Source organism: Peromyscus californicus, unplaced genomic scaffold, assembly GCF_007827085.1.
Source record: "Peromyscus californicus insignis strain IS unplaced genomic scaffold, ASM782708v3 Scaffold_5__1_contigs__length_169319896, whole genome shotgun sequence".
In the NCBI taxonomy this organism is placed as follows: domain Eukaryota; kingdom Metazoa; phylum Chordata; class Mammalia; order Rodentia; family Cricetidae; genus Peromyscus; species Peromyscus californicus.
In genome coordinates this window covers 154,166,080-154,190,139 of record NW_026294573.1, presented here as the reverse complement: position 1 = coordinate 154,190,139, position 24,060 = coordinate 154,166,080, and the positions used below count along the sequence as shown (strand labels likewise).

The window sequence follows — 24,060 nt, the reverse complement described above, 5'->3', positions numbered from 1 at the left end:
CTGTATAGTCAAATATTCCTCCCCAGTCCTCAGACTACGTCACTGGCTGATTTGGCCTCTATCATTAGAGTTTTGCCTGTTTCAGAATGTCATATATTTAGGGTCTTTTGAATCTTATTCTTTTACTTAACATAATTCATTTTGAGATTCATCTTGTATGTATAAATAGTTGCTTCTTTTAAATATGTTTTTAGTTGAAATACAATTACATCAGGGTCTCCCTCTCCCTTCCCTTTCCTTCCTCCGGCTCCTATGGGCTGTGCTCTCCAGAACCTCTCCCATGACCCCTTCTCTCAAGTTGACAGCCTCCTTTTCTTCGAATTTTATTGTTATATTCATATATATGTGCATAAATGTAGGTTTATGAAAGACAACCTTCTCAGTTATCTTCTTCTCTCTTTTTTAGACAAGATCTTACTGTATCCCTTGCTGGCTTTGAACTTTCGTAGACCAGGCTGAGTTGGATTTTCAGAGGTCTGCCTGCCTCTGCCTCCTGAGTGCTAGGATTATCAGCATTCACCGCCAAGTTGGCTCACTTGTTTTCTTGATGTTAGCCATTCTGTCTGGGGTGAAATAAAATCTGCAATTAGTTTCAATTTGTATTTACTTGAAAATTGAGGATTTTAAACACTTTAAAACATGTCCATTGGCCATTAATGTTTTATGTTCTCAGAAATATCTATTCAGTTCACCGGCCCATTTATTGATTGGAAGGTTTGAGTTTTAGTTTTAATGTTTCAGTTTTTAATATATTTTAAATATTAGTCCCGTGGATGAAGTAAAGCTGGCAAAGATTTCCTGCCACATCTAGCCTGTCTCCTCATTCTGCTGGTTGTTTGCTTGGCAGTGCAGAAGCTCTCTAATTTCATGTAATTCTACTTGACAGTTCTTAGGGTTAGTTCACATGCTATTGGAGTCATTTTCAGAACATTCTTGCCTGTGTCTATATTTTGAAGTGTTTTCCTCTAGTTGTTTCACTGTTTGAGGTTAGTAAATTATGGTCATTGATCTGTTCTTAATTCATTCCTATGTGAGATTTGAATGAACTTAAGTCTTTTCCCAGTGGATGTCCAGTGTTCTCAACACCATTTGATGAAAAGTCTGTCTTTTTTTCAAATTATGTTTCTGATACCTTTTGTCAAGGATTATGTAGCTGTACCTGTTGGGGTGTACTGGTTATTTTTTGACACAAGCCTAGACGTATCCAGGAAAGGGGAATCCAAATTGAAGAACTGCCTCTATCATCATATTGGCTCAGGTGCATGTATGTTGGGTATTTTCTTGATTGATAATAGAGGAGGTCACAGCCCAGTGTGTGTAGTACCAGGCCTGGTTAGGAGGCCTGGGCTATTCAGGATAGGTGGTTAAGCAAACCAGAAGAGCAAAGCTAATAAGCAGAGTTCCACTATGATTTCTGCTTCAGTTCCTGGCTCCAGTTTCTTGCCTTGAGTTCATGCTTTGCTTTCCCTCAGTGATGGACTGTGATTTGGAAATGTAAGCCAAGTAAACCCATTTCTCTCCATGTTGATTTTGGTTAGTGTTTTTATCACAGCAATAGAAAACAAACTAGTAAAGTGGGTTTATTTTTGAGTCCTCTATTTTATGGCATTGGTCTACATGTCTGTTTTGTGTTGGTACCATGTTGTCTTTGTCCTTATGGTTTTACAGTATAACTAGGTCCATGATACCTCTGGAACTGTTCTTTCATTTTAGAACTTTTGATTATTTGGGATCTTTGTGTTTCCAAATCAATTTTAAATCATTATGCTGATTATTTATTAAATTACCCATGTATGTATGTGTATACATGCATGCTGCAGCACATATTGGAAATTAGAGGACTACTTGAGAGAGTCAGTTCTCCCACTGAGTCCTGACATAGTGGCAGACACCCTTACCTACTTAGCTATTTCAAAGTTCTTCACAGGAATTTTAGCATTTTTTTCTTCCTCTAGTTTTGTGAAGCATGTCCTAGAATTTTCATGGGATTATAGTGATTTCTTGGAAAGTTTTTATTAGTCATTTTTACAATATAAGTTCTGCCAACTCATGAGCATGGGAGATATTTCTACTTTCTAGTGTCCTCAGTCTCTTCAGTGTCCTAAAATTTTCATTGTAGAGATTATTTTTTTTTTTTTTTGCTAAATTTATTCCTAAATCTTTCAAGATATCTTTTTAGCTCTCTCCCTCCTTCTTTACTTCCTTTCTTTGAAGCAATCATGAATGGAATTTTTTTCTTCAGAAGTTTGTCATTGGTGTATAGAACATTGCTTGCCTTGTATGTTGATTTTATACCCTGAAACTTTGTTGAAAATATTGAGACGTAAGAGTTTTCCAGTGGCATTCATAAGATCTTCTAAATGTTGGATGTTAATATTACAAACAGTGATACAGTGACTTCTTCCTTTGCCAAGTCTACCCCTTTCTTTCTCTTATTGCCCTAATTTTTGAACACTGTGCTGAGTAAGAGTGGCAGGAACAGAGACCCTGGCTTTAGTCTCCATTTTAGAGGAAATGCTGCTTTCCCTTAAGTAAAATCTTGAAAATAGATTTATTTTGTGTAGTCTTTATTATGTTGACATATGTTCTTTCATATTATTAGTTTTTTTAGGACTTTTATCATGAAGGCATGGTGAAATTTGTCAAATGTCATTTTCTGCACCCATTGATAAGATCAGGTGGCATATATCACTTAAACCATAGGTTATATTTATTGATTTTTTAGGTACTAGAATAAATTTATATTCCTAGTTGAAAATAATTTGTTTGTGATGTTCGATCTTAACGTGTTCTTGAATTTTGTTGGTTGAGAATTTTTGTATCAAGGAAATTGATCTATATTTTACTTCCCTTATGGTATCCTTATCTAGTTTTGAGATCAGAGTAATGTAGTTGGATTTTTTTCTTTTTTTAACTCTTTGTTTTTTGACAGCCCACCACCCAGCTCCCAAATAAACACATGGAGACTTCTTACTTATGAATGACTTGTCTAAGCTTGGCTTGTTTCTTGCCAGCTTTTCTTAAATTATCCCATCTACTTTTTGCCTCTGGGCTTTTACCTTTCTCCATTTCTGTATATCTCTTTCTTACTTACTCCACATCTGGCTGGGCGGCTGGCTGCTGGCATCCTCCTCTCTTCTTTCTTCCTCTCCTCCCTCTTCTCTTTTTCTTCTTCTATTTATTCTCTCTGTCTAGCAGTCTGGCCTATCCCTCTTCTGCCTAGCTAATGGCTGTTCAGCTCTTATTTGACCAATCAGGTGTTTTAGACAGCCAAAGTAACACAGCTTCAGAGTTAAACAAATGTAACATGAAAGAATACAGCACATCTTTGCATCATTAAACAAATGTTCCACAGTGTAAACAAATGTAACACATCTTCAACTGCTATTCCACAACAGGGTAAAACTGGCTTATGGAATGAATTTATTAGTATATTTTCCATTCCTATTTTGTGGAGCACTTTGAGAAGTACTGGTGTTAGCTATTCATTAAAAGTTTGATTTTAATGAATGCCACTGACCCTAGGTTTTCCTTCGTGTGGAAACTTTTAGTCACTAGTTGGTTGTTTTTGTGCACTGTTTTTTGTTTGTTTTTTACTCATTGATTGTCATAGATCTGTTTGAGTTGTTTGTATTTTTTTAATTTTGGTAGGTCATATTTGTTTATTAACATCCATTTCCTCTAGATTTTCTGGGTTTTTTTTGTAAACATTAAAGTATTCCCTCACAATTCTCAGTATTTAATTGGAGTCTGTTTTATAACAGCCTGTTTCTTTATAATTTAGTTAGTTTAGGTTTTTTCTTTCTTTTCATCAGTTATACCAGGGGCTTGTCAATCTTATCTTAACAAAATTCTAAATGAGTATATGTGCTGTCATTTTAGTCTCTATTTCATTAATTCTTTTTTATTGCTTGCTGCCCACTGCATTTGGGCTTGCCTTTTGGTGTTTAGAATGGCGAGGCCTTTCATTAGTTTCCTTATTTGAGATGTCTCTGAATTGTTTTATTTGAATATATAGCATTATAAGCTTCCCACCCAGATATGCCTTAGCTGTACCCTAGAGGTTCTCGTAGTTTGTTTTACAATTTTCATCTGATTCTAGGCATTAAAACTTTTGGTCTTTATTTCTTCAATAATCCACTCTTCATTCAAACTCCATTTAGGCTCCACATGTTTGTATAGTTTCTGTTGTTTTTCTTTTTATTGTTTCTTAGTTTTATGCCACTGTGTTCTGATAATATATAAGGGTTAATTTTGACTTTATAATAACTGTTAAGGATTTATTTGTTCTACAACATGATTAATGTTGGAGAACATTTCACAGACCACTGTGAAGAATGAATATTTTTTATCTGTTGGAGATACTATTCTATAAATATATATTAAATCCAAATGACTCATGGTATTATTTAACTCTGAAATTTCTTTTTTTACTTTTAAGTTTGGAAATATATCTAAAGATGAGAGTAGGGTACTGAAGTCTCCCACTATTGTATTAGGGCATACATGGTGTTTCTTGCTGTTTAGTATCTGTTTTACAAAACTGAAATCCCCAACATGTGGTGCATAAATACTTAACTATTATATCTTCTTGATGAATTCTTTACCTCATTAATAAGTAGACACCTTTGTATCTTTTCTATAGTTTTTGATTGATGGGTACTTTATAAAACGTGAGAATAGCTACGCCATCTTGTTTACAGCTTCCATTTGCTTGGTACGCTGATTGACATCAGTTTTGGATCTTTGCCACTATCAGACATTCCATGGAGCCAACTTGTAGTTGAATCTTCCTTGTTCAGTCTGACAGTTTAGTCTGCATCTTTTTAATTGCTGAGTTGAGGTGGAGATGAGTTTGTCATTTGCCTTGGTTGTAGTTGTGTCAGTTGACATTCTGGTTGGTTGGGAAATTGATAGTTCTTTTTTTCCCCTCTGCTAACATTAATAATTTACTATTTTATGGATTTGTATATGGTAGATTTTGTTTCATTCTCTTATGATGATTGTTTCTCTTGTGAAATACACTCTTTCCAGCGGTCCTATGGATGAGACTGCTCTTTTGCTTCCTCTGTGTATAATATTCTTTTAAATATTATATTCACATCTAACTTGGTTGTCATGAATTAATTTAAATCAGTGCTTAACTTGAAAGTTCTTATTTCTCTGTCAATATTGAGATGGCCTTGCTATACATGATATTACTGCACAGTCACTTTTAAGGGTTGACTATATAAAAATTTCATGGGTGCTTGGTTAGTTTTTTGTCAGTTTGGCACAAGCCAGGTTCATCTGGGAAGAGAGAACTTCAACTGAGAAAAATTATTCCATGGTCTCTGCTTCAGTTCCTGCTTTTTGGTTCCTGCCATAATATCTCTTCATGATAAATTTTAATTAATAAACAGAAATACAACATAACCTCACCAAGTTGCTTTTGGTCATGACGTTTTATCATAGGAATGGAAATTTAACTAAGACACCATACTTTCCTGGCTTTTAGTATTACAGATGGAAAGTTTAATGTTATTCCAACCTTTCTGCCTTTGTAGGCAAATTAATGCCTTCCTCTTACAGTGTTTAATATTGTTTCTTTGTTTTGTATTTTCAACATCTTGATTGCATTATTTCACAGGAAGATTCTTCTCTGGCCATGTCTATTTGAAGTTCAAATGCCTCATATTTGGATGTCTTTAGATTTTTTTCTCTATGTTTAGGAAATTTTCTGTTATAATTTCAATAAGTACCTTGTATATACCTCTAACTTTTATTTCACCATATTCTTCTGCCCCATGAATTCCTAGACTTTTCTTTAAATATATCCCCAGTGTTGTTGGATGTTTGGGATATATTTTTAATCTTTCTTTTTATCTCTCATATATATGCATTATATATCATGTGCATCTATGGTGTGTATGTGTGTTTGTATGTGTATGTATTTGTATATGTGTATGGTCTGAGTGGACTTGCAGCCTGTTCCACAAGGCAGTTCAGGTCATACTGTAAACATGGTCAAAACATGGTTGTAGTCCCTAGTGGGAAGGTACTGCTGCTATTTTGCTGAGTGGACAAATATACATATCGAATCATTTTCTTTTTTTTTTTTTGGTTTTTCGAGACAGGGTTTCTCTGTGTAGCTTTGCGCCTTTCCTGGAACTCGCTTTGGAGACCAGGCTGGCCTCGAACTCACAGAGATCCACCTGCCTCTGCCTCCCGAGTGCTGGGATTAAAGGCGTGTGCCACCACCGCCCGGCTTCGAATCATTTTCTAAATAATTATGTTTATGTCCATAGCTTAGTGGTGCTATCAACTTTATTCAGAGAAACTTTGGGCAGTGAGCAGCAGAAACTGTAAAAACTCATAACTGGTCATAGTTCTAAGAACAGGTGACAGTTTAGTGAAATTTTCTTTCATGATATTGTTGTAGGCTTATTCAATGCCCTGACCTCAGATTCTTTTCCCTCTTTCATGCCTAGAATTCAAAGATTCACTATTTCCATGGTATCTTACATTTATGTATATTCCTTTCACATGTTAAAAATTCATTTTTTTGCTGTTTTGTCTCATTCCTCTACTTTATATTTGAGTACTGATAGACTTTATTCTACTTGATCCAATTTACTCATATAGCTTTCCCTTGAGTTTTGTTATTGGGTTACTGAGTTTTTTTAATTATATCTTCATTACAGCTTGAGTTCTTGTTAATATCTCTATTTATTCAATTCTGATTTTAAATTTTGAGTTTTCTTTGTCATTTTGTTCAGCAATGTATTTTTATTTTTTCAATATTTATTGTTATCCTCTTGAAGTCAAGTTTGTGCTTCTTTAAATGTAGAGGCCCACAAAGGTTTCCTAGTGAGATTTGTGTTTGCTTTACCCAGCAGGGCTGCATTAGAGGATGGCTTGACCATGTGCATGGTTACAAGGTAATTGGAAGGGTCTACCCTTGGCTGAGCTAGTGGGAGGTCTTTGCTTCACCCTTTCACATTCCTGTAAATAGCCCTTTAGACAGAAGGGGCCAGTGGATATTGATCCAGGCCCTCCCGAAGCTATCCTGTTTCTATCTGTTTCTCTCCCCTCTATCCTTCTATGTAAACAATTCTCACTTCACCCTTTTCAAGAGTACACTGTGGGAGAAAAGTAGGAGCAGGTCTCTCACATTTAAACGCCTTGAATTCTTTGAAAACAATTTTTATTGTTTATTGAAATTATGTGTTCTGAGTTCATCTGGGTAAATTTCTCTAAATAACATTCCTACAGGACTAGTGGATTTGATAATAGTCTGTCTTGGTCATTCATGCTTTTGTTTTTGTGATGTTATGTGTGCATGTGAACTTCTTTCTTTGATTGTATTTCTGATGTAAGAATCTGGCCTACTGTAGCTGGAGCTAGGCCAAGTAAGGCTGGAACATTAGCTGTTTGATTCCACCAGGAAAAGATGGCTCCTGAACTGGAGGTAGACTTGTGGGTGAGGAGAGGGAAGCAGGCAGAGGGAGGGATAGGAGAGGGAAGGAAGCGTTTACCTAGCAAAGGTGGCTTGTCAGCAAAGCAGGTTTACCCATATCAGTTCTGGATCTAGGCCTGTATATGTGGAGATAGAGTCAAGCAGAGCGAGAAACGGAAGAGGAACAAAGCTATTTTCCAGGGAGGCTCAGAAACAAAGCTGGCTTGCAGACCACCATTCTGGAGCTAGGACCAACTAACGCAGCTGACAAATAGAGTCCAAAGTCCAAGGGTTTGGAGGTAGGCCTGTCTTCATGGTTTATTTAGTTGTATCAAGTGCTATGTTTATTCAATATTATTTGAAAGAAAAGTCAATTTGGAATTTTGAAAAACACTAAAAATCAGATAGAAAAATGTAAATAAGTTTCCTATTGCCCATTAATGCAGGTATACTGAATGAACTCTTAATATATATAGTTATTCACAATTTAATTTCTTTCCCTAGATTTGAACCACTTATCTAAGTACATAAAAAGACTTAATCATGCTTATAATCCTTTAATTATCTCCTGTCCAACTTAATACTCCAGTCTTGAGCTAGAGTTCAATATTTGCTTATTACAGTATAAGGGCAACAACAAGTTTGTTTTATATTTCTGTTATTATTGCTACAAACTCCTTACATGTCCACTGATAATTATATTAAGAAAGGTTCTACATGTCATTGGTATAATTATTACTGTGCACAGAAACCCTTTGAAGAGGTTTCAACCTTCTGTTTTTCAACTGAGTGTACTCTGACATTTCCACAGGGTCATTGTGACATTTTCTCAATAGCTAGGCTCTTGCAGGAATTCACCTTATTGAGAGTTACAAAGATTTGATTAAAATCACTCTTGTGATAGGAAACAAAATTAATAGATGTATACGGTTAGAGATTTTTGTTGAATACGTATATGTTAACTTCTCTATTGACAAAATAAAAAGTGTGTTCAGATAATCAACTTCACCACAGTAGCTATTTAACTGTCTACATACCTTATAGCATCATGCAATGAATCTCCAATATATACAGTAAAATTGTTTTATGATATTTAAATATAAATTATTTTTTCTGAAACTTTTGAGGATTGGGTCAATATTTCTTTAGCTAATAAAAATGGAGAGAAAGCAATTACATATGTAAAGCCTGAGAAATATTGTGTGTGACCATTTTTTATTATGAGAACAATCTAATCCATGCATACTTACTTAATGACATAAATAGAAAAATATATTTACTTGGAACAAACATTAAAACATACAACATTGGAATTTTTCCATTTTAATAACATCACTGGACATATGCCCAATATGATAATAGGTAGTTGGATTTTTAATTGCACAATGGGTTTCTAGTATAGAATTAATTTATAGCCATCAGTTTCAAATGCTTGTTCATGTATACTCTGGTTAAAATCCTAGAATTTAACCCCATTCTAAGGTTAAGCCCCTGCTGCTTTTGTCAAAAGCTGGGCTAAAACATTTCATGAGGGAAAAACAAGACAAGAAAACAAATGTAAACATTACAACTTTTGAAACTGTTTAAGTTTTACCCCTGTAATAAATTTGATCAGTAGGAAAGATCAATATCTGGTCTTTCCATAGTTGAATTTCACATTGAAAGTTTAGTCTTTCGATTTTTAAACAATCTGCTTTCAAAGACAACATCTATCACATGGCTAAAAATCTTCATATAAAGACCCTTGTAATACACAGCTCTTATAGAAGAGGTTCAATGATAAAGACATATTTTTGATTAATTAAATGTTCCACAAGCCTGTAAGTGCTGTATAGTCCATGCTGTTTTTGAGCTTACTGGGTTGTTTCAAGCTAAGCATGAAACCTCAGTTTCCTGGTAGCTTTTTTTTTTTCATGCAAGTAAAGTGTAAAAGATAAAAAAGTGGAATTTTAATTTCTTTATTCATTGCCAGTAATTCTTATTCTTAAAAATCTTTATTGTGTAATTTAAAAAAATGTCTTAAGTGAAGGATAATAGATTCTAGTTTTTGGAGTCTGCTTTTTGTGGTCAGAATTTCTCAGATTTAAGCCCTCTCCTTAAATCTCTAGGGTGTTCCCCCCTCCTTTCCATACCACTCACCGGAGTTATTACTGAGTCTACTAATCAACTGTATGAGGAATACGAATTAATATGCATTTCACACAAGTCTCTTTCTAATCCATGTGCTTAAAAGTCTGTTATGATTAACATTTTATATAGTTCACACCAGAAATAATGGCATGTCAAGTGTTTTATATATATATCAAAGTTATAACTTAGTTCATTTAAAATAAATAATTCTATATGACACTAAAACTAAATCATATAGTCTTTTTGTTAGGTTTTTGTAGTGATGGGAGGGCCAAGGAATGCCATGGGCGGTGGGTGGGTGGGGGAAGAGCACGAAAGACTGCCTCTGAACAACGATGGAAAAGAAAGAGCAGGCTGTGAAGGTGCAGGCTTTATAAGGGCATCATAAAGGGTATGGGACTGATAGAAATGTTTCTCATTTGGCTGCTGGCACTGAGTCACTGAAGGCAGGCTTGGGAAGGCATCTGATTCTGGGATGTGGGTGGTTCTCAGTTTACCAACACTTTCATTGGCTAAGATTTACCTGAGAACTGTGGGAGGGGAAATATCTCCATCACGTGAATAGTAGTTCCAGGTTTATTAAAAGCTATGATGTTAGGATAGCAATGAGTTTTCTGCTTAACTTGCCCTTATTTTAGTTTCATACTCTAAACAGAAAACAGTGTCTGTTAGGCTGTTTAATTTTGAAATCATCCAGGGTCCATACAAAACCCAATTTTATGACTCTGGAACTCTGAATTAGAATGGATAAATTTGTGCATCCCAAGTTCCAATCCTTCATGATTAGAATGTGGTCATTGAATGACTCTTAAAAAGCCTGAAAAATGCATTAAATCAATTATTTTCTCAATAATAATAAGGAATGAAATAATATGTATAAGGTGGCCTTTATTACTGTGTATCATTTCACATTTCTAATAAAATTGATTGTTCTAGAGTAAGCAGAGGGCTTGTGATGGTAATGCCTATCACTCTAAAGACATGTATCACACTTCATACTCTATCTTTCCATCTCATTTAAAAGGTGTCTCCCATCTCATTTAAAAGGTGTCTCCTCACCATGGCACTGAAGAAGAATCACAGTTCATCTTCTTCTTGGCTATGAACAGGACTTTTCTTTCTTAAGGATTTTTCTGTGATTTTCTCACATTTAAACTCCATGAGGAATTGGAAATTGATTCTAAATACTGGAAAATGCTCCAAGGAATGGGCAGTCAATGATGGGTACCTACATGGGCTTGGCTATGGTCTCCATAGGTAGGACTGGCTAAAAAATTGTGAGATAGCAAAAGGGACAGGAAAAGGGAGAAGAGAAAAGAAGAGAAAAGAAATACCAAGTACTAAGAAAACTATCCTTTGAATTGTGTCTAAAGTAGGTCTGGGACTAGTATGCATGTTAAAGATCTTGGAAAGAAATTCTGAAAGACTTTTTTCCCCAGAAAAGTTAAATTATTATGATTTATACCAATTTTACTACTTAATGCAACTAGAAATTACCAGACTAGATTCCAGATTAATAAAATTAAATTCTGTTTGAAAAAGCAATGTATAAATCTACTAATTGTAAGCTTCCATATACTTACTAAGTTTTTAAAGAATTTAATTAGCATTACATTGTAACATGAATTACTATATGATCTTATTAATAAAAAACCCAGGGGCAGATATTAGGGTTAAAGCTGAAAGATCAGAGAGGCAGAACAGAAAGCCACTAGTTCTTACCCCTATGAAATCCTCCACTGAAAGAGAGTGAGCTCCTCTCTCCAACCCAGTCTTATCACTTCCTCTCTCCGCCATGCTCTGTCACTTTCTATCTGTCTATACAGACCTCCAGACCTCCTTCTGATTTTCAGGCAAGCTTTATTTGTTAGAGCACAAATAAAATATCACCACATTTTCCCTTTTTGGCAAAAATTTAAAAAGTTATAACTAATATAAGAAAAACTATATACAGTAAGTATAATAACTATATGCAATATGTACAGGCAATAAATACACCAATAATTTTAGTCCATTTGCATTTGACAAATTCAGAGAAAATACTCAGTGAGTCAAAAATGTACCTGAGCAGGATGGGCACTCTTGTCCAGAAGGGAAGTCCAGGGCAGGATGGGCGCTCTTGTCCAAAAGGGAAGTCCGGGGCAGGATGGGCGCTCTTGTCCAGAAGGGAAGTCCGGGGCAGGATGGGAGCTCTTGTCTCTCCCTCTCTCTGGTACAGAAGGGAAGTCCGGGGAAGGATGGGAGCTGGGGGCTGGCCTCTAAGTCTCAGGAAGTGGCTGGGGTCTCGGGCAGATGGGCGTGGGGGCAGGGCATGGAGATTGCAGGGTCTGCTGGGGGTCTTGGAGAAGGGGATCCTTCCTGGTGGGGCTAGAAGGGAACCTCCCCGGTGGCCAGAACCTGTGGCCAAGTTGGGCAGGTCTTCCCCGGAGTGGCTGGTGCCCAGGGATGGGGTCCGGGCTGACCCAGGACACTCACCTCTGGTCCAGAAGGGAAGTCTGGGGCAGGATGGGAGCTGGGGGCCAGTCTCTTAGTCTCCTCAGCATCCCTAATCATCATCAGGGAAATGCAAATCAAAACAACTCTGAGATACCACCTTACACCTGTCAGAATGGCTAAGATCAAAACCACTGAAGACACCTTATGCTGGAGAGGATGTGGAGCTAGGGGAACTCTCCTCCACTGCTGGTGGGAATGCAAGCTTGTACAACCACTTTGGAAATCAATATGGCGCTTTCTTAGAAAATTGGGAATCAATCTCCCCCAAGATCCAGCTATACCACTCTTGGGCATATACCCAAGGAATGCTCAACCACACCACAAGAGCACTTGTTCAGCTATGTTCATATCAGCATTGTTTGTAATAGCCAGAACATGGAAACAACCTAGATGCCCTTCAACTGAAGAATGGACAAATAAAACGTGGTACATATACACAATGGAATACTACTCAGCAGAGAAAAACAATGACATCATGAGGTTTGCAGGCAAATGGATGGATCTAGAAAAAATCATCCTGAGTGAGGTAACCCAGACTCAGAAAGACAAACATGGTATGTACTCACTCATAGGAGGATACTAGATGTGGAACAAGGATGACTGGACTGCTGTTCACATCACCATGGAGGCTACCTAGAAAACAGGACCCCAAGAAAGACACAGGGATCGCCCAATGACAGAGAAATGGAAGAGATCTACATGAACAGCCTGGACATGAGTGGGGGTAATGAAGGGCGAGGGTCGAGGGAAAGAGAGCTTGGGGTAGTGGGAGATCCCAGCTGGATCAACAACAGAGAGGGAGAACAAGGAATAGGAGACCATGGTAAATGAAGACCCCATGAGAAAGGAAGAAGCAAAGTGCTAGAGAGGCCTACAGAAATCCACAAAGATACCCCCACAACAGACTGCTGGCAATGGTCGAGAGACAGCCCGAACTGACCTACTCTGGTGATGGGATGGTCAAACACCCTAATTGTCATGCTAGAAACCCCATCCAACAACTGGGGGATCTGGATGCAGAGATCCATGGCTAGGCCCCAGGTGGAGCTCTGGGAGTCCAATTAGCGAGAAAGAGGGAAGGTTTATATGAGTGAGAATTGTTGAGACCAAGGTTGGATAAAGCACAGAGACAAATAGCCAAACAAATGGAAACACATGAACTATGAACCAGTGGCTGAGGGGTCCCCAACTGGATCAGGCCCTCTGAATGGGTGAGACAGTTGATTGGCTTGATCTGTTTGGGAAGCATCCAGGCAGTGGGACTGGGTCCTGTGCTCATTGCATGAGTTGGCTGTTTGAAACCTGGGGCTTATGCAGGGTCGCTTGGCTTGGCCTGGGAGGAGGGGACTGGACCTGCCTGGACTGAGTCTACCAGGTTGATCTCAGTCCTCGGGGGAGGCTTTGCCCTGGAGGAGGTGGGACTGGGGGGTGGGTTGGGGGGAAGGTGAAGGCGGCAGATGGGGGAGAACAAGGGAATCCGTGGCTGATATGTAGAACTGAATTGTATTGTAAAATAAAAAAAAATGTACCTGATTCACTTTCTATCCTAACTTGTATTACCAACTGAAACTATCTTTTTGATGTCTTTCAAACTTATACACTTTACACCTATTTAGTGAGTTCCTTTTCTGAATTTCTTAACAAGGAAAACTGTAACTATTTAATCTTCAACTCCATCAGAGACCCAAGAAGGAAATAGTATTACCTAAGTAAGCAGGAAATACAAGCAAGCGACTTCCAAAAAATATGAGAAATGACAGAATCAGTTGGCTTCCTGGACAGTCACTCAAGATTTCTCTGCAACATTGGGGCATTCATCTTTGGCCTACAGGCCTAGCATATCTGACAGACTCATCTTTGAAGCAGGATTTTATAAAGGGCCTTCCTACCTTGTCTTGGCAAAGATTAGTAGTCCTTTCTTCTGTGTCCTGCTTGTCCATTTGGACATCATACTGTCAGCAGTCAATGCAAGGGCATTTTCTTGCCCAGTGGCTAACTTTTGCCACAAAGAAAGTAAACTCCATATGGAGTTTCTTCAATGCCCATTACCTTCTCTGAAGTAAATTGGTGCTGCCAGGAGCAGACATGTCTCATAGTCATAAAAAAAAGAAAAAAATCTGTTATTAAAACATTTATGTCATATTCTATAGATCTCTGAAGTGTTTGAAGATGACCTGTCTATCTAAAATATATTTCTGCTTGATCTTGATAACATACTTAATATGACTATAAGTTCAATTGTAATGACTAACTACTAACCTGCATTTTTTTATTATTCAAAATAGTTGGTAATAACTTTCAAGGACTAGAAAATTGCATTACATTGTTAAATGAACTATATAGGTATAATACCTCGAACAAGATTAGAAATACATGTACAGTATTTTCTAACAAAATCAATCTCAAATTTGTATCAATATATATAATTTGTATATAATATACAAAAATCGAATCCAATGTAAAATATTTAAAACTAGTGATGCTTTCTAAAAGCAGATTCAGTAATCTAATTTAATTTTTTCCTTTTCAGCATAGATTAATAGTCTACCCTTTATCCTATCATTTCTATATATTTTTTTGTAGATTCAATAATCTACCTTTTATCTTATTTTATTTATATTCTCTTTTTTCTTGTTTTTTTCAAACAATAACCCCAAATCTAATTTCCTTTGTTTAGCTTTGTTCCTGACCATTAACAATTAACAAGTTGAAACCAACCATTCTACACAGTGACAATTATCCATAACCCATTGAATGATCAAAAACCACCCACCCCACCTCTTGGGAATGTGGGCATCATGTTCTTAAAATTACTTCCTGCTGATGGGGCTGGAGAGATGGCTCAGAGGATAAGAGCACTGATTGCTTTTCCAGAGGTCCTGAGTTCAATTCCCAGCAACCACATGGTGGCTCACAACCAACTGTAATGAGATCTGGTGCCCTCTTCTGGTCTGCAGTCATACATGCTGTATACATAATAAATAAATCTTTAAAAAAAAATTACTTCCTGCTGTCTGGTGGTGACAGTATCTTTAGGGGATCCTAAAAAGAAAAATTTTGGGTTAATTGTCAAGTCCTTGGAGAAGTAACTGTATTATTTGTTGTCTCTGCATAATGGGAAAATGCAGGGCTTATCTCAAGTCCTTTCTCGAGTAGTCAGAGGGGCTGGATCATCTCAGCTAGCCATCTCAAAATTGTCCTGAGCAGTTTATAGTCCAAAGCTGATCTTTGGATGATGTTTGTCAGCTTAGTGGTATTATCATCATCATCCTGATGGAATCATCACTGTGTGACCCAATCATCTTTTTGGCAACTTCAAAGTCATTGTTAGGCATGGTCATGGTTCCCTGCAGAAAACTGATAGAAACTCAAACCCAAAATCATGTATAGGAAGCTGGATGAAGCCTTTTTTTCTAAAATTAGTAATCTATATGACCATTAACATCATGACAAAAGTTTAATTATATATATACATATATAGATAGATAGATATAATATATATCTTATAAATTTTGATATAAAATTTATACCTTAAGAAAAGTTTTAAGAGTCAAAACAAAACCAAAGAATTATGAGATTAGTGGCAATATAATAGTCCTTTAATTTTTTTTTCTTCTGCATCATATCATCTGGCTCTTCTGACATGATAACAGAGATTTTGCATTTACTTTTAACAAGCATGCTTGGGTTTAGAGAAGGAGACAGTCATGCTCCAACTCCAAAGCCAGCTTTAATTTTTAATTGAACTGGGACTACATAAAGACCACTTTTGTTAAGTGTCGTAGAGAAGAGCAGAAACAAATATTTAGGAAGACTTATGATTTTTTATCATGTTAGATATGTAATATACCAGTAGGCCAACTTACTCTTTATCTTGGGAAATATTTTCTGGATGATTTGTCCTTTTTCTTCAGATGTCTCATTTGTCCAATTTTCTTCAGATTCCTTAGCCTTCACTCTCCTGAAAGACAAAAACAAAACCTTTCCCCAACCCTAACTTTGGGGAGATTCTTTTTTGGCAAGTTATATCTGATCAACTGAAAAGCATTTGTTAGTGGTATAAGTTAGTTTAAATTGAATGGTCATATTGGTTGATGAACTATCACCTATTCTAATTAAGAGGTATTTCTTGTCCAAATTGAATCTTTATCAATTTTGGTCTTATTTATACCTTTTCTTCTCCTGTAGAAACAAAAGCAAAACCTTGTCCTCAATGTAACACATATCCTGGTTTCTGTTTTGAGGTCAGCACATCTCTAAAGTATATAGGCTGATTTAATTCTGTAGTTTTTTTTCCTATTATCCAATGTCTCTTCACAGCCATTGTTCCTTTCTCATCAGCACTGAGAAAATTCAAAGTTCATAAAGCATTGTGTAATCTATTCCTGTTTTTTTTTGTTACCCCTTTCTGTTTATTTAGTATATCCTTTAGAGTTTGATTTGATCTTCTTATGACTGCTTGGCTTGTAGGATTGTGTGGTGTACCTGTAATATGCTTTATTTGTAATAAGCAAAAAACTGTTTCATTTTACCAGAGACATATGCAGGAACATTGTCAGTTTTAATTTGTGCGGATATACCCATGGTGGCCATAACTTGTAGCAAATGCATGATTACAGAATCAGTCCTTTTGGAATTGAGAGCAGTTGCCCATTGAAATCCTGATTAGGTATCAGTAGTGTGGTGTACATAATTGAATTTTCCAAATTCTACAAAATGAAACACATCCATCTGACAGATTTCATTCCTTTGAGTACCCTTTGGGTTACATCCTGCTGGTAGTAGAGTTTGATTGTAAAAAGAACAAGTAGGACATTTCCTTATAATTTCCTTGGCTTGTTGCCAGGTTATAGAAAAATCCTTTTTTTTACCTCTTACTATTGATATGTTTTTTAAATGAAATTATGAGGCCTCCAGCACATTTCCTATGAATAATTTGTCAATCTCATCATTACCTTGTGTTGGAGGGCCTGGCAGACTCATATGGGATTGGATGTGAGTTATACATAAGGGATGATTCTTATTCCTGATTATTTCTTGTAATTGAATAATTAGTGAAGTTAATTCTGACTCATCAGGGATAAATTCTGCAGTTCCAATATGTAAGACCACTCTTTCAGCATACTGAGAGTTAGTAACTATGTTGATAAGGATCTGTAAAAATCCATTAATGGCATATAAAATATAAAAATCCATTAGAATGACATAGAATTCCAATTTTTGGACAGAATTACAAGAACTTTGAACTACTTTAATTAAGTTTTCTGATTTGTAGCCTGTCTTTCTTTTTTTTGTGGGTGTATGTGTGTGTTTGTGTGTGTGCATGTGTGTGTGTGTGTGTGTGTGTGTGTGTGTGTGTGTGTGTGTGTGTGTATAAAATGTAGGGGCTCCAGATATTGGTGTTTCCTATACAATGAGAGTCAGAATCCAGTTAGCTCTCTTTATAGGTTTAATTCTATCACTTTTGGGATATTTGTTGTTAATCTCTCCCAAAAGATTATTGCAAGCTTTTTACCAAAGTTCACTTTCTGCCCATAATTTGTCAATTTCATCATTAGTTAAAAGTACTACAATTTCTCCTGGGTCTATATTCCTGCTAATTGATGAAGTCTCAATTTTCCTTTTAAAATCAACTCAGAGATCTTTTCCATATAAATTTTTACTTTTTTACTCTGTTTATTTGGTGGAAATATTTATTCCAATACAATATCTTCTGCATTAAAATTCCTGTAGGAGAATGCTTAGAGGGTAAAATAACCAAAATACAATTAATCGAGCTTTGGATCCACATGATCCACATATGCATCCTGTATTTTCTTTTCCACCGAAGCCAATTCTCTCAGCTTCAGCTGATAATCCTCTTGGACAATTTAAGTCCTTGTCACTCTCTAATATTTTGAACAAATTACTCTCTTCATCTTTTTTTACCCCAATAGTGATCCATAGATTGGAAAAGTCTCTGAATATTCTTTGAAAGTCATTAAGTGTCTGTAGTCGATATCTCCTAATTTGCACCTTTTGGCATCTAATTTTTTGTAGACCTATTTTATATCCTAAATAATTAATAGAATCTCTTTTTTGTATCTTTTCAGAAGCAGTTTCTAATCCCAACAAGGCAAATTTTTCTTCTTTAACATTTTTTCTAAAGTATCTACATTTGAATCAACTAGTAAAAATGTCATTCATGTAATAGTAAACTATAGGTTTAGGAAATTGTTTGCATATTACTTTCAATGGTTGTCATACAAATTATTGGCACAGGATTGGACTATTTAACATTTCCTGTGGAAGAACCCTCCATTGATATCTCTTGACTGGCTGGTAATTATCATCAGTAGGTACCGTGAAGGCAAATTTTTCTCCTTCTTTTTCTTATAATGATATTGAGAAGAAACAGTCTTTTAAATCAATAACTACAAGAGGTCATCCTTTAGATAACAGAGTAGGAAAAGGAATTTCAGATTTTAGAGAGTCCACTGGCTGAATTACCTTGTTAATTGCTCTTAGATCTGTTACCATTCTCCATTTACTAGATTTCTTTTTAATAACAAATACAGGAGAGTTCCAAGGGCTTGTTGATTCTTCAATATGCTGAGCATTTAACTGCTCTTGTAACAGCTGTTCTAAGGCCTGTAGTTTCTCATTTGTTAAAGGCCATTGCTGAATGCGTACAGGTTTGTCTGTTAATTTTTTTAAAGGTAGGACTGTTGGTGTCTTTGAAAGATCAGCAGCTGTTGTTCCCTGTTCTTGTACAATCTGAATCGTCAGTGACTGTTCTTTATAATAACTTCTAATATTGTTCTCAGAAACATATGTTACTTTATGGTTTGTTTCTGAGGTTGAAGGATTGTTAATCTGGGTATTTCATTGTTGTAATAAATCACATTCCCATAGATTCATAGCTATGTTAGCCACATGTGGCTTTAATTTTCCTCTTAGTCCTTCTGGCCCTATACATTTGACTCTCCTTGCACCCTGTTTCACTTGAGATAACATTTCAGTTCCTAAAAGCTGAACATTTACCTCCTGAAGAGGCCAATTTGAATACCAAGATTCTGGTGAAATTATTATTATGGTCATATCTGTGTCTACAAGACCTTCCATGAGAATGCCATTTATTTGTATTTCTAATTTTGGATTTTGTTCATTTATAGAAGCTTCAAAAATTCACTTTATGGTTTCTCCTGAATTTTTTGTTCTCTCTACTCTAACTGTTCTATCACCCTGAGCAGTATGGTTATTTTTACAATAGGGATTTGGTTATTTAACTGCTCTGGAAAGGGGTTTCTTTTACGATGGCAGGAAAGGACTGAACTGAATTTGTCATGGGGGCCTGTGAGAGGCCCCTCAGGGAGTTTCCCAATGGCAAAAGCAAATGATTACCTTGTCTGTCCCTTGTTGATCTATATTCATTAGTTCAGTGTTTGCCTTTACCACACCTTCCACGTATTCCAGAAGGGCGGGGTATTCTGTTGGGATTATTCCTTGAATAAACATTGTTTCTAGGTACACCCTGTTTACAGTCCCTTTTTAGATGAACTTGTTTACCATAATTGAAACACTTGACATTACTATTTTTCTTCAAACCTCTGGAAATCACCTCTTCTATTCAAGTATCATCATGGTCATGAGATTCAATATTAATTGTATCTTGGATCCATTCCTCCAAGGGTGCTGATCTTGCCTTTAATGACCTAATTATTCTTTTGCATTGTGCATTAGCATTTTCAAAAGCCAGAGATTCAATTATTATCTGTCTAGTTTCTGAATTTGTTATCATTTTCTTTACTGCTGAAGATAGCCTTTGTAAGAAATTCATGAAGATTTCTTTTGGGCTCTGTTTATCTTTTGTAAATAACTCAATTTTCTTTCCTACTTCTTCAATTCTGTCCCAAGCATTCAAGGCTGCCATTTGGCATAAAATTAGGGTGTGGTCATCATATAAAGATTGTCTTTGTGTATCAGCATAAGCTTTCTCCAAGAAGTTGATCTTGAGAAATTTCCATACCTCTAGTCCTACATCATTGTTGAATAGTCTTAGCCTCACCTTTCCATCAAGTCCTCCATTGTAACTAGGGACCAGCCTCTAGAACAGCTTTACCCAAATCTTTTCAGTCTTCAGGTATAATTGCAGGGAAAAGGGGCTGGCTAGAGAAACCCACCCTGACCCTGAAGCCCAAAATTTGGGAAGGATGGCTCAGATAAGGCCAGTGAGAGAAACACAGTTTAGCTCAGATTAGAGCCATCTCTGCCCCTGTCTAACTGACTTGTGAAAACAACCAATCACAGAGCAGGACAGTAGAATCCTGTCCCTAGGGCCCAGGACCAAGGAAGGAAACACAGACTGTGTTTGGGACCTGAGTCAGAGAAATGAACCAAGGAAACATGCCCTGACTCTGAAACCAGTACCAAAAAAACCCACTCTTGGCCCCTAGAATCAGAGTCAGTGAATGAAATGTGTCCTGGCCTTAGAGGTAGTGTCTAAAAGCTAAGTAAGGCCAGTGAGAGAAACACAGTTTAGCCCAGATCAGAGCCATCTCTGCCCCTGTCCAACTGACTTGTGAAACCAACCAATCACAGAGCAGGACAGTAGAATTCTGGCCCGAGGGCCCAGGACCAGGGAAAGAAACACAGCCTGTGTTTGGGATCTGAGCCAGAGAAATGAACACTTTATCCCAAACCCAGAACCAAGGAAATATGCCCTGATTCTGAAACTAGTATTAAAATAATACTCTTGGTCCCTAGAATCAGAGTCAGTGAAAGAAATGTGCCCTGGCCTTAGAGGTAGTGTCAAAAAGTCAAGAAAGGCCAGTGAAAGAAACACAGTTTGGCCCTGAAATCAGGGCCATCTCTGTCCCTTGCCCACAAAACTGGCCAATCCCTGGGCAGGAAAAAAATTAACCAATCACAGTTGACTCTGCCCCCTGGACATCCTATATAAAGCGCCCTGCCTGGTCAGTTGTGAGCTGTTCTCTCCACCCTGGTAGAGGCAGCTACTCTCCTGGACTCCTCCTTCCCAAATAAATCTCTTTCCCAAAAGAGTTTTAGGTGAAGCCTTCATTCACTGGTGCACAGAAGAACCTTGCTAGGACATCCCATAGTGGACTGAGCAAGGGGGGAGCTGAACAGAAGAATCTTGCTAAGACATCCCAGAGTGGACTGAGCAAGGGGGGAGCTGAACAGAAGAACCTTGCTAAGATGTCCCATAGTGGATTGAGCAAGCGGGGAGCTGAACAGAAGAACCTTGCTGAGACATCTCATAGTGGATTGAGCAAGGGGGAGCTGAACAGAAGAACCTTGCTAAGACATCCCATAGTGGATTGAGCAAGGAGGAACTGAACAGAAGAACCTTGCTAAGACATCCCATAGTGGATTGAGCAAGGAGGAACTGAACAGAAGAACCTTGCTAAGACATCCCATAGTGGACTGAGCAAGAGAGAGCTGGTAACACTGAAGTGGAGATTGCAGCTCCCCAGGAGAAGAGCAGGATTGCTGTATCCTGCAGGGAGACCATCCCCCATCACACCAGGTTTAGTCCAACTTTCCTGAAGAGTCAGGATACCTGTCCCTGCTGAAGCAGTTCCAGGCCTGACTCTGCTGAGAAGTCAGAAAAATTTCCCTTCCAGAGTTGGGCTGTTTCTTTGCAGTTCTAGCTGTCAGAGCTGTGCTACACAGCTCTAGGTGTCCAGGACACCTTCAGGGCAGAGCTGTTGTTCTGAGCAGCTTGAGGTGTCCTGGATACCTTGCCCTCCAGGGCTGAACTGTCTCTTTGCAGTTTCAGTCATCACAGCTGTGCTACACAGATCAAGGTGTTTCCTGACTCCCCCAGTAGTCAGGACACCAAACCCACAGAGTTGCAAAACTCACGTTCTGCAACCAATTTACTAACAATAATTCTATTACAAGTTGACCATGAATTTAACATTTGCTTCACATATGGAGAATATGTATCATATGACACTATAGCTTCTTTGAATCTCCTCAAATCTAACATTTGCACAGGAGTCCAATCAGCTTATACACAGCCTTGAGCATTTGGCAGTTCCAGTAAGGTTACTGGATAGATTAAGGTTGGCTGTTTGAAAGTGTTAAGCTGTTTCTCTATAACCATATAATGCAATACTGAGATAGGTTCACCTTTAAATTCCTCTGTCTGGTCTGAATTTCTCCATGGTCTGTTTTAACACATTTTTCTAAAACTTTTATCTTGGCAGGTCTGTTTTAACACATTTTTCTAAAACTTTTATCTTGGTATTCATATTAACCAATCTTTTTGATGCTAAAACAAAAATGATCAAACAAATAATACTTATAATTGATGTTACACAAATCCCATCAACATAAATTAACTTCTCATGTAATTGTTCCATTTTCAGACCACCTAATGGGTTATCAAACAGAGACCAAATTCTCTCCATTGTAAAAATGTTTCCCAGTTTTTAATGTGGGAAAAAATTCTCTTTTAACTAATTCCTCCCTTTAAGAAATTTAAATTGACTCATCAAATTTGCTGACAATGATGCTTCAGATGTGAGGCTAACTGCTTTTGCCTGGAGCAGGAGAAGCCTGAATGAGTTTCAAGGCAGCTGCATAGTGTGGTAGCAGTCTGAGATGTGGATCAAGAGAGAACCCACAAACCACGAGAAGAGAAGAAGTCAAAGAGACTCCAGCCCATGTGGGGTGGAGACTCTGACCATGTTGCAGCTTGAGTCTGAGCCAGGGGCCTGCAAGGCCACAAGCAGCTTTTTAGTGAATTTATGCCACAAATGTTGGGTTGCCAGATGTAGCAAGAATTGCTATATGGTCTTATTAATAAAAAACCCTGAGCCGGATATTGGGGTAAAAGCTGAAAGATCAGAGAGACAGAACAGCAAGCTACTAGTCCTTACCCCTACAAAATCTTCTGCTGAAAGAGAGCAAGCTCCTCTCTCCACCCTCCTTATTACTTCCTCTATCTGCCCAGGTCTATCACTAGTAAGATTGGCAGGGCCAGAGCACAAGGAGCACTGCTAGAAAATAGTGTCTTATGCAACAGGACTGGACAACTGACTGCACTTGTAGACTCAAAGCAGCTATGGCTGTCTACGTAAGACTAGTACAAAATCAAGCCAAACAACATGGAATGGGGAGAGGCTACCCCTAGCTTGAGACCTATAAACAACTGATAGCTTCTGGGGGAGAGAGAGTCTATTTCTTTCAAGGGTGTGGCCCCTCATAGGTTGCTCATCTCCAGTGGATGGTCTTATATCCATGTTTAAATGTGCAGCACTAATTAGATTCCATAGATTATAAAGAAAATATAAGTGTATGTGAAGTTCATGGGGGAATGATAGACGGAGGAGACCAGGAGGAGAAAAAGGGAGATGTCAGGAGTAGATATAATCAAAACACATTTTAAAAGTAAATTCTATACTTAATCATCGTACTGAATTTTATTTGTTTATTAGAGACTGTGCATACAATATCTTACTTTATGATCATTGAAATATTTTTAGTATGATGAATGTTTGTAGTTAAATCCTATTTACACACTTGATAATAAGATAACAGAAAATTACTCACACTTTAATTGATTTCTTTTTGCAGGCCTGAGGCCAAGCAGGAACATTAATTATGGTCAGTTGAATGCCTTATGCCACATTAGAGAACTGCAGAGCAGGCAAGTTACTCATGAATTTCCTTTTCTGTCATAGAGAAAGCAATACCACTGCTTGTTTGTGGGTAAAGTATAGTAATGAGAATGCTCTAACTCTCACAAGTACCTGATTTACCACATGGATATATATATTTGAAACTTGGGGTTTATTTCTATATATTGAAAAGGTAGAATATATATATATATATATGACATATTTTAAGGAAACTGATTTAGTATGGAATAAACATAAAGCATTCCAAACTGGGCCCTTTTTATTACTCAAAAAACAGTCACAAGGAGAAAGACTTAAATGGTTGAAAACACAAATACTGAGTGCAAGTACCTGAGACGGGCATAG

The 24,060-nt window shown here is 37.3% G+C and overlaps 1 protein-coding gene across 1 annotated transcript in view; it reads left to right on the top strand.

Moving 5' to 3' along the window:
- Cnbd1 (cyclic nucleotide binding domain containing 1) overlaps positions 1-24,060 on the top strand; it is a 376,362-nt gene that overhangs the window by 9,390 nt on the left and 342,912 nt on the right. Inside the window, exon 2 of the mRNA XM_052716755.1 lies at positions 23,651-23,723. Within this exon, the coding sequence (XP_052572715.1) occupies positions 23,651-23,723 (73 nt within the window). The remainder of the gene's footprint in view (positions 1-23,650; positions 23,724-24,060) is intronic.